We start from the raw sequence: 11108 nt of genomic DNA, 5'->3' as shown, positions 1-11108 counted from the left end.
AATAAATAGATAATAACACCCGAGCATGGAGTTCAGAAACTTACCCTCCAACCCTAAATAAAGTAGAATCTTCCAAAAAGGAAAATAACTTGATTGCCATTTACACTCCGCAAAATCCTTCAACATATTGTGGTACCCGCATGAACCTTTTACAAATATCTATAAAAAAAAATTGGAAATAAATGTGTTTGAGATGCATGATTTTCGTGATTGTGTGTGTGTTTATCTTCTCTTGAGATACATGTATAAACACAAGGAAATAGATAACAAGAGTTGAATATTTCCGTACTCTGTGTTTTCTTTGCTTTCATCTCTCTCTTTAGCAGCATGTATGTTCTTTTTTCACGCATATAACAATAATTATTGTATATCATGATATATACTTCTCACACTGAAACTAAGGCAAGTGAAGAAACACATTTGAATTTACCATAAAAACTTCTTTTTAAGAAAATTCAAAAATGTTGAAATGGCTATTATATAGAACATTGTTTAACAGGGGAATGTTATGAAACAGTTTTTTCTTCATCCCCTCACCTTTTTGTTTTGAAGTGTTGAAAAACAAGAGTCATTTTTAAGAATCTTTAAAGAGATATTGATTGATAGATTTGAACTTTTATTAATGACTCGGCGTTATACGTTGTCTAGAGTAACGTCAAGTTCCTTTTTGAGGAATTTTCTTCCGAAGAGCTCTTTTCTTTTGACAGAATAACTGAGCAAATTTTTTCTCTATGTGAAGTCCCTCTCCTTTAAATTTTCCTTGAAGTGAAAATACCAATGCTCTAGTTATGCAGTATAAAGCATTTGAAGTGTTTCCGTCTAGTTCTTGAACTCTTGTTTTTGCAATAAAGAAAAACATTTTCCACCTCACCTCCATTTTATCCCAATATTTCTCCTGTATTTCCGTAAGAATTTCACTTGCCTGTACTTTGTTTTCATTAGTAACAATAATTTTCGGTATTTGATTCCCAAAAACTCCAATTCCAAGGTGTACAAGTGCAATTTTAGTCAGAACCATTCTTTTAAAGTCTTCAGCCATCTTTTCATCTTCTCTTCCAAAATGATTAATAGCTTCACTGGCTATTTTCAGTAGAGTTTTTCTCTCTTGTTCCGTGGGTTCTTTTTCATATTTACTTGATAGCATGTTAAAGTAAATGTATAGCACAATTCCAGTTTCTCGACACGCTGGAATTACTTCAAATCGACTTAAGGCCTCTTCAACTTCATATATACTTTCATCCAGTGACATCCCCGCTAAAAGTTTTGCAGATCCATGTCTGGCAAAGTACATCATGTATGACAGATATGGTTCAGAAGTCATGGCCGAGACGTTTTTGACTTTGGTGAAAAGAACGTCATCTTCAATAAGCGTGCGATCACAAATTACGCGACGATGTTCAAGCTGAGCATCCAAAGTCATGAAATACATATCAGCCAAGTGTCGAAGTTCTTTTGTATTTTCAGTATTGTTTTTAATGTAAGGTATTTCCGACTCCCATTTATCTTCCCAAAACTTTATCAATGAATTAAATTTTTGTATTTTCCCTTTATGTGACAATAATTTTAGTTGATGTCGTAAAGGAACAGAATTTTCCCGTCTATATTTTGTAAAAATCTTTAATTTTCCTGGTTCTTGTATGTTTTCCGAACCATATTTTTCAAGAAACTTGGAATAAAACTTTTCCACTAAGAAGCCATGGTCTTTATCCAGTATTTCCAAGAAAAATTTTATTTTATCCGGCATTTTCAGAAATTCGTTCAAAAGATTTTCACAACTTTGTGCGCGAACAGAACTTTTGATGTGTTCTTCCATCTGTTTCGGTGTGATAAGTCTTTGCTGTACGAGCTCTCCTTGTATAATTCTGGGGTCTATAGTATCCCGGAAATCTGTATAGCAATCAAGTAAGACCTCGTAATACTTATTCATGATATTTACATCTGCATCTCATGCATTTAGTTTGTCAGTTTTTTTTCCTCTTCTTTTTAAAGATCTTGATAGAATTCTAGAAGCATTGTTCACTGTAATACGAAAAATATGCATCTGTGTTACTTAAAATCAAAAAGGAGAATAATAGAAGTAAAGTCTTCAAACCTGTTAATAAAGGTACTATCTGGAAAAGGTCGGAAATGAAAAGTTGATAGTTACAAAAAATTCCGGAAATGAAATGCAGCCAATTCATCATTCACTAGTTTTTCAAGGTTTTATTCAAACAATAGACCCACGCGGGCCACAATGCTCATCTGAGTCACAAAAGCCCTGTTGTTCTTCATCAGCATATTTTCATCTGAGGTAAGGTAAATGTGTATACATTTTGTACTATACAGCCCTTTTACAATATGATAAAATGCGAGGTGTTTTAAAAAGAGAAATTATTGATTCTTGTATAGACAATGAATTGAATACAATTTCAGCACTTATAATGGGGGCGGGGGTGCCTAAAGTTACGTTTTTCCAAGAATAAACTTTTACAAGTTTAAAATATAAGTAAATAAAAAAATTATTTTGAAAGATTTTAACACTTGCGTTTGTAATTTTTTTCGAAGATGGATTATGTTTACCCTCCCATTTATTTGCACTGTATCTTTTATCATTTACCTGTCATTTTTTTTTGTTTGGAATGATATTTTTCCTTCATTATTAATTTTTTTTGAACCCTAATATAAAATGTCCAAACCAAGACGCCATGATGAGTAAAGGAGTTTTGGGGATAAATAGATAATGAATATTTTGTCATACCAACAATATTTGCCAGATTTTTCACCATTTGACTTGTTTCATTTTCCAAATTTGACTAAAACACCTTTCAGAAAGAAGAAACAAGTCTAGGAAATCATAGGATCTGCCATATTCCAGTATACGAAGGGCCATACTCAAAGATGCGTTCTAAAAACATTATCAGAAATTGGATAAAATGTTACGGACATGTGTTTTAATTAAAGTAGAATATTTAAGTGAAATCAAAAAGACTACATAATTGTAAAAAACCTTTTTGTCTCTTTCTGAGCACCGAGGACATCATCTATTTAACAGCCCTCGTATGACAATTAACGTTCTAAAGATAGCTCAAAACGTTCCATTCAAATTTTACTTCAATACGCTTCATTGTTAGAATAGTTAAAATAAAAGAACTATCTAAGTTATTGGTAATATACATAACTTACTTGATATCTATTTTTTTAAAGAAGACATTTAAAGATCCGCCGGCCTCCTGGGCATACTAGAGAGTCCTCTCTGAAATAATGAACATCATCGATAACTACACATGCAGTATGGCGTAATGCAACGGATGGGTTTTTCCCATCTTATGAAATTCCATTTTGCTGATCAATACTAACTCTATTTTTGGTGATTGAAGATGAATTGAAGCGATCAGCATTGATTTTTTTTTTATAAAACCATCGGGCTCCTTGAGCAAAACTATTTTTTACATTTAAAATCCGTGATAAATAATATATCTGAGTAATAAATAACCACCCCTTTATCCAAAATCATTCAACCATTGACCACTTTAGTTATTGCGCTTGCAAAATGCATTGTATACATGAAATCGGCATTGCTTTGCATCGTGGTGTATTTAAAAAAATCAGCGTAATGGTTTTTTTTAGTCGTCCATAGAAATAACTTAAATTTTTTATTTTCCATACATGTATTTATAATTAGCAATTAGAAGATAGGACAAATTGTCAAAGTCATAATGTTAGTCCAGCAGTACACATTAATTACTTCTACATATTAAAGGATATTTGATCATGAGTTGTAAGTCCATCAATACATGTATTATTTATATTAAACTAAGCCCTGATTTCACAATAATGTCCCTTATTTCAACAAAGAAAGGCCACGCATTGATAACTTACTTTGACGCACTACGAATTTTTATTTTTATCAAAACATTGGAAAATAAGTGCACTAGAAAGAACTTGATACTTACCCTAAAAAGTCTGTTTACACATTTATCGGTTCTGCATAGATCTATTACTTTCATTGTACATGTTGCAACTCTTTAGTTTTTCTCACTTCAGCCTATCCTTTTGAATGATGATTAAGTTCAATAATGTTATTTTTGATTGATATTTATTTATATAATAGTTTATAAATAATAAAAGTATCTTACAAAGTTTATCCCATCATTTAGACAGTTATCCAAAACACTCAAAATCACATGCTAACACTTATATATTACGTCCGCCTTATGTGCATCGGCAAACTGCCAAGTTTTCAATTGTTTACATTATATTATGTCAGATATTTTTTTCCGGATTAATTTTGAGACTTTATATATTTTGCTTCTTCAATTTGAACATTGCATGTAACCGATAAGCTACTTTTAGCTATCTATATTGAAAGGAAAATAGCTCAACTTGTAGGAATCCAAATAATAATGAATTGAAATCAATAGGATCCTATATAAATTAATAAATCGGCAATCTTAATTGATAGAAATACATGGCAATGTGTATTTACTTTTAACAAAATTAGTTTAATCAGGCACGTAGAAACAGGGGGCGGGGGGGGGGGAGCTGGTCCCTCCCAACCCCCACTTTTTTGGCCAATATTACTTACACTATGGAATATAATCATTGAAAGGCTGGTTGCCCCAGCCCAACTCTCTGTGATAGAAGGAAATATTGTATTTTAGGCCAAAAAAATTGCAACTGAAGGAAGTTACAATTGGCTTCGAAAAAAAAGTTGGCTCGATAAACTACAGAAAATATTGCTAATGTATGCTCGTGCCCCCTCAATAAAACGAAGACATTTTGTTAGGGGGAGGGGATCACGAGGAAATTTCAGTAGTTTTTCCCAGACTGAAAATATATATGACTGTGCCCCCTCCCCAAACAAAAATTGCTTCCTGGCTAGTTCTTCTAATTGTAGTAAATTTGATCTTAGTGAAGCATGATGTGTTTTTCATCAAGAAATGTACGTACGAACGTCTAATAATGGTAACATTATCATGGTATCTTGCCTTTAAGAAATATGTTAAGAGTCTTGATAATGAAAATGAATCAGCAATGGACTATATGCTTCTGGTACAAAAATCATTATATTTTTAAAGGTTTGGTCCCAAAACAGACGTTCAAGTATCAATAGACAATCCAAGGGTTCCCGTGTTATAATGCTATAGATGTTAAAGATGTTGAACAGTTTTATAACTCAGACATGCGCAGTTCTAGTCAGCTGGTCCCCGTTGATGGGCAACAGCACGTGTTGTCTCCACCGATTTCCCAGTAAGTAATACTAGAATACGTGTAATTAAATTAATTGAAATGATAAATAAATATACAAAGATTAAATTGAACCCACTGAAAATGTGAAAAACCTGTAATAGATCCATGCATTACTTTCAGTTTCTATGAAATTTCAATTATTAAAGTTCAAGTTCAATTTATTCACCCAAACCAGAAATATTGGAACACGGGGTATACTTTGCACGGAAACTAAGTTTGAATATACGTAATACAAGTATTAATCAAGTTTCTTTTCATTTTATTTGGGTAAGTATCAACTTACTTGAAATTAGGTCTGGATGATGTGTTCTCTGTAACTTTTCGGATCTAGTTTGATAAATACAATTTATTTATAACACAAACATATATTTCAAATCAAACTGGCCAAAGGTACGAAAACTATACATATATAATGCTTCAATTATCAACCTAAACTTTATTTTTTTGATGATTCGTTTAAATATTTGTTTCCAGCTTGGATCATCAGAAAACTACAGCCTCGTTTCAGCGTAGACCCTGTCAATACCCGTTTCCGGTTTCGTGTGGACCCATCCCTTCAACACACAACTTTTGGACCAAATGGACGTTCAGCAAAGAAATAAGATCCTGTCTCATCTGATGTCGGAACAAGCGGAGCAGCAGCAACATGCCTTCGCCAGACCCAGCTGTCAGTACACCTCCAGTGTTCCTCAGTTTCCGACGTCGTATAACGTTCCCTCCCTAGCCGTGCCAGGTTAAGTATAAGTCACATTATCCAACGATGGGGTATACGATGAGAAACCGATGCTTTTTTTGATGAAAATGGCGTGGTTGCCGGCCGGGCACCCCTAGTGATCGGACGGTGACTGAGTCTTTTTTGCGAATCGATGGGGTCATCGGTAGGAAATAATTCGTAGTTAAAATTCAGCGATGTCTCCAACGATTCCTCACATCGCTCCTCATGGGCAACCCATCATTAACACATCTTTCAAGATCGGCCGATGTATGGCCGAGCATCGTCCAATATCCGTTGAATCTGAGGTCATCGGGGAGTTTAGTGGTGTTCAATATTGTGAAACAGTCGACAAGGTCAAGGATCATCGGTGATACACAAACAGAACTTACCACAAGTTACTGAATCTTTCACGATTAGTGAAGTATCAATGCCTATTGTTAAAGGATGCATTGGAAACAAAATAGTGAACGTTCTTAGAGACACTGGTTGCAGTCGTGCTGTCATTCGACGAGATCTAGTTAAACCAGAACAGTTGACAGGGAAAATTCAAAAATGTATTTTGGCAGATGGTAGTGTGATTGAAGCAGATGTCGCAGAAGTAAATGTTGACACACCTTACTTCTCAGAAAATGTTATGGCCTGGTGTTTCGACAATCCATCTTATGATTTGATTCTAGGAAATATCGAGGGAGTAAGAAAAGCAGAGGATCCGGATACATCATGGATTATGTCTAATGGAACAACAACTGCCGTGCAAACTCGAAGCCAGTCAAAGAAACAACCTTCATCTTATAAACCTCTAAGAGTTCCCAAGGCTTTAACAGAAGTGTCACCAAGCGAAATCATGAAAGAACAACAAACAGATCCAACTCTGGAGAACTTAAGAAAATTTTCACAAGAAAATCAGTGAAGACGTACAGAGATGGTAGAACAACCAAGATATACGAGCAGAATGGAATGTTGTACAGAGATTCCATCAGTCCGAAAGTGTCCAATGGAAAAACGTTCCAACAACTGATTATACCTAGGAAATACCGACCATTGGTTATGAAACTTGCACATGAAACATTAATGGCAGGACATCTAGGGATAAAGAAAACCATAGACAGAGTGACATCAGAATTTTATTGGCCAGGTGTGCAAGCAGACATCAAACGATTTTGCAATTCTTGTGACGTGTGTCAGAAAACCATTCCAAAAGGAAGAATACCTCCCGTTCCACTTGGTCAGATGCCAGTAATTTCTGAACCTTTTCAGCGTATTGCGGTAGATATCGTTGGACCACTAGAGCCAAGAACCACTAGAGGAAACAAATATATCTTAACCATAATTGACTATGCAACTCGTTATCCTGAAGCAGTAGCATTATCTGGAATAGAGACAGAACGTGTGGCGGAAGCTTTAGTTGATGTATTTAGTCGTGTTGGAGTTCCAAGAGAAATGTTAACAGATCAAGGACCACAATTCACATCAGATGTGATGAAAGAAGTCAGTCGTTTACTATCTTTGAAAAGAATCACAACAACACCTTACCACCCAATGTGTAATGGGCTTGTGGAGAAATTCAATGGCACTCTAAAGCAGATGCTAAAGAGGATGTGTACGGAAAAACCAAAAGACTGGGACAAATATTTGAATGCTCTGTTATTCGCTTACAGAGAGGTACCACAAGACAGTTTAGGTTTTTCACCTTTTGAACTCTTATATGGACACAAGGTTCGAGGACCAATGGAAATACTGAAAGAATTGTGGACAGAAGATATACCAGATGAAGAAGTAAAATCCACCTACGAATATGTGATAGACCTTAGAGAAAGATTGAAAGATACCTGTAAGATAGCTCATGAACAGTTACAGAAAGCCCAAATGAAACAGCGAAAATACTACAATAAGAAAACAAGAGCTAGACAGATGAAAGCTGGAGACAGAGTATTGATACTGTTACCAACCAAGGCAAATAAACTTCTTATGCAATGGAAAGGACCCTATAAGATTGTAGAGAAGATGGGAGAGATGGACTACAAAGTTGACGTTGAAGGAAAGATTAAAACCCTACACGTAAACTTGTTAAAGAAGTACGTTGACAGAGATGATGAACACTGTGGAGTTTTATCACTTTGCTCTGTTTCATTGATTGATGAGGGGAACATGGATAACAACGAAATATCAATTTCATTACCTCCTTCAGTACAAACAGAAACTTACAAAGACATTAACGTATCAAGTGGGATTAAGCCAGACCAACAGCTGATGGTACGGAACCTATTGGAATCATTCCAGGATGTTTTAACTGATAAACCTGGTACTACAAACGTCGTAGAACACAAAATTGAGCTAACAACAAAAGAACCAGTTCGAGTGAAGCAATATCCTCTTCCATTCCATACAGAGAAGACAATAAAAGAAGAAGTCGAGAAGATGCTTCAGCTAAAAGTCATAGAACCATCATCTCCACCTTATTGCGCACCTGTAGTCATTGTACAGAAGAAGGATGGATCAAACAGGTTCTGCGTCGACTTCAGAAGACTAAATAACGTTACAGTATTTGATTCAGAACCAATGCCAAACTCAGAAAGTATCTTTGCGAAGATGTCAGGAAAAAAATATGTTTCCAAGATTGATCTTAGTAAGGGATACTGGCAAGTACCCATGGAGAAAGAAAGTAGACAACTTACAGCATTCACCACACCAAGTGGATTATTCCAGTTCACAACGATGCCGTTTGGGCTAGTGAATGCGCCGGCAACGTTCAACAGATTGATGAGAAAGTTGTTGCATGGCATGGATGACGTTGATAACTTTATCGATGACATCATGGTTTTTACAGATACCTGGGAACAACATATGAAGGTACTATCTGAACTATTTACTCGTCTTCGCAATACTGGATTAACAGCTAGACCATCAAAATGCTTTATTGGGTATTCAGAAATCGATTGCCTAGGACATGTCATTGGAGAGAAGGGATTACAGTTTGAACTAGATAAGATTGAATCTCTCAAGAAGGCACCTATTCCGCAGACAAAGAAGCAGGTTCGATCATTTTTAGGATTAGCAGGGTTTTATAGAAAGTTTATACCAAACTTCACATTTTCCGGCCGGTAGCCGTAGACCGGTGGTAATCGGTAGTAACGTGTTAATGATGCCCCAACATCGGTCCACATCGGCCAAGTAGTCCTTAAAGTATCAGTCACATTATCCAGCGATGTGCATACGATGGGCAACCAATGCGTTTTATGATAAAAATGGCGTGGTTGCCGGCCGGACTTACAAAGGCCAAGCGATGCATTGCTAATCATAAAACGATGTTCCAGGATAATCGGCCGATGTATATTACATCGCTCATACATTGGTAAACATCGTTCGTACATCGGTCGACTACGGGCCAATGTTTGGTTGAACATCGACCGATGATCGGTCGTTATCTGTTGAACACCACTTAACTCCCCGATGACCTCTGATTCAACGGATATTGGACGATGCTCGGCCATACATCGGCCGATCCTTGAAAGATGTGTTAATAATGGGTTGCCGATGAGGAGCGACGTGAGGCATCGTTGGAGACATCGCTGAATTTTAACTACGAATTATTTCCTAACGATGACCCCACCGATTCGCAAAAAAAGACTCAGTCACCGTCCGATCACTAGGGGTGCCCGGCCGGCAACCACGCCATTTTCATCAAAAAACGCATCGGTTTCTCATCGTATACCCCATAGTTGGATAATATGACTTATACTTGACTAGGATTCTAAAGCAATGTGTGTGTCAACAATGAACTGTCCCTCTACATGTACCTTAGAGCTGATGGGAATTTGGAGTACTGCAGTCAAAGAAACGTTGTGTTTGTGCATTGACAAGGCTTACACAATTTTAAGTGGAAACAAAAGAAAAAGACATTTTTAAACATTCTGCATTGTCGATTTATTTGTTTTATGTGTGAAAAACACAGGTGCTATTTTTTAAATACAATTTATAGTTTGTTTAATATAAAATTGAAAAACTCGAGCTCCCTGTAGTTTTTTTTATTTGTATACATGTATTTTACAGATGTAAAGGCGGCTCTTAAGGATACGTAACACAAACAAAATTTGACGCCTCGGGCCGTCTAATATCTGACAAAATGGACAGTTTCCGGCTGATAACCATTACAGAAATTTCATTTCGTCTTCGATCTATATAGAATAGAAATTTCATTGGAACCATTTCTTTATTTAAGTCCTTAATGGGATACTTTAAAGCAACCCTAAAGCCTAGGTCACATTTAAGCCGATGGTCAGGCTACTAAGTGTTTCTGGTCTTGTCGGCTGAAAGAACAGGATCGGCCGACACAGTATCGGGCGACAAGGAGCAGTCACATTATTTCCGAGGGACACCGATAACTTGGATAAATAACACAAGAAATCGTTTTTCTTTAGAAATCAGCAATATTTTTTTTATAGATCTATATTCAGATAGGTGACGTGAGTAAAGTTTGCAAGGAAAAGTGGCAGAATCTTATAAAATTGTGACTCAATGTTGAAAATGTGTGCAAAATTTGTATGGAATTGCATAAAAACGACAAATGGTGCATATCATATCTGAGCAGCAAAGAATACTTAAGATTTCTTTATATCTTACGGATTAATTATTTATGTTATTTCCGTTCAAAAATTTTATATCAATCAATGCATCAAAATTTTGTTTGTGTTATGTATCCTTAATAGGTTAAATATTCACAAGTCGGCCAATCGTCGCCCGATCATCGAGCTCTGAGCTACAGATTGATTTTAACCGTCAGCCAAAATTTTCAACACCCTTATTGTCCAACTACGGACGACCGACTTAATAAACTGACCGCCGATGGCCGGCCGATGATCGAAGGTTGGTCGACGGATAACTGCAGTTGAAGCAATCGGCCACCGACGCATGAAAAATTATAACTTGGACCGATGGGCACAAAATTGGTCGGCCGACCAAAAAATTGGTTAAAATCGGCAAAGACAACGGCCGATGAACAGATGACTGTCACCCGAAGAATCCCATTTGTGCTTCAAAACCCGTCGGCCGTTGGTCGTTTTGGAAATGTGACTGGGGTTTAAGAGTATATGAGTTATTTATAGCAGTCAGAGTATGAGACTGTCAGGAATGTTAAAAAAAATTCAAGACAGATGTAACATGCTTG

At 36.2% G+C, this 11108-nt stretch overlaps 1 protein-coding gene across 1 annotated transcript; it reads right to left on the bottom strand.

Annotated features, from left to right (window-relative positions):
* Window positions 1–289: 289 nt before the first annotated feature.
* LOC134237531 (uncharacterized) lies at window positions 290–3222 on the bottom strand. The gene is made up of 2 exons (XM_062719616.1): window positions 3163–3222; window positions 290–2019 (listed from the first exon to the last, which is right to left on the bottom strand). Exon 2 carries the CDS (start codon window positions 1925–1927, stop codon window positions 656–658), a length of 1272 nt encoding a protein of 423 aa, XP_062575600.1. The 5' UTR covers window positions 1928–2019; window positions 3163–3222; the 3' UTR covers window positions 290–655.
* Between the last annotated feature and the right edge of the window lie 7886 nt (window positions 3223–11108).

Source organism: Saccostrea cucullata, unplaced genomic scaffold (genome assembly GCF_032062105.1).
Source record: "Saccostrea cucullata isolate Sc308-1 unplaced genomic scaffold, CSIRO_AGI_Scuc_v1 ctg3451, whole genome shotgun sequence".
Taxonomy (NCBI): Eukaryota; Metazoa; Mollusca; class Bivalvia; order Ostreida; family Ostreidae; genus Saccostrea; species Saccostrea cuccullata.
This window is presented reverse-complemented; position numbering and strand designations above follow the sequence as displayed.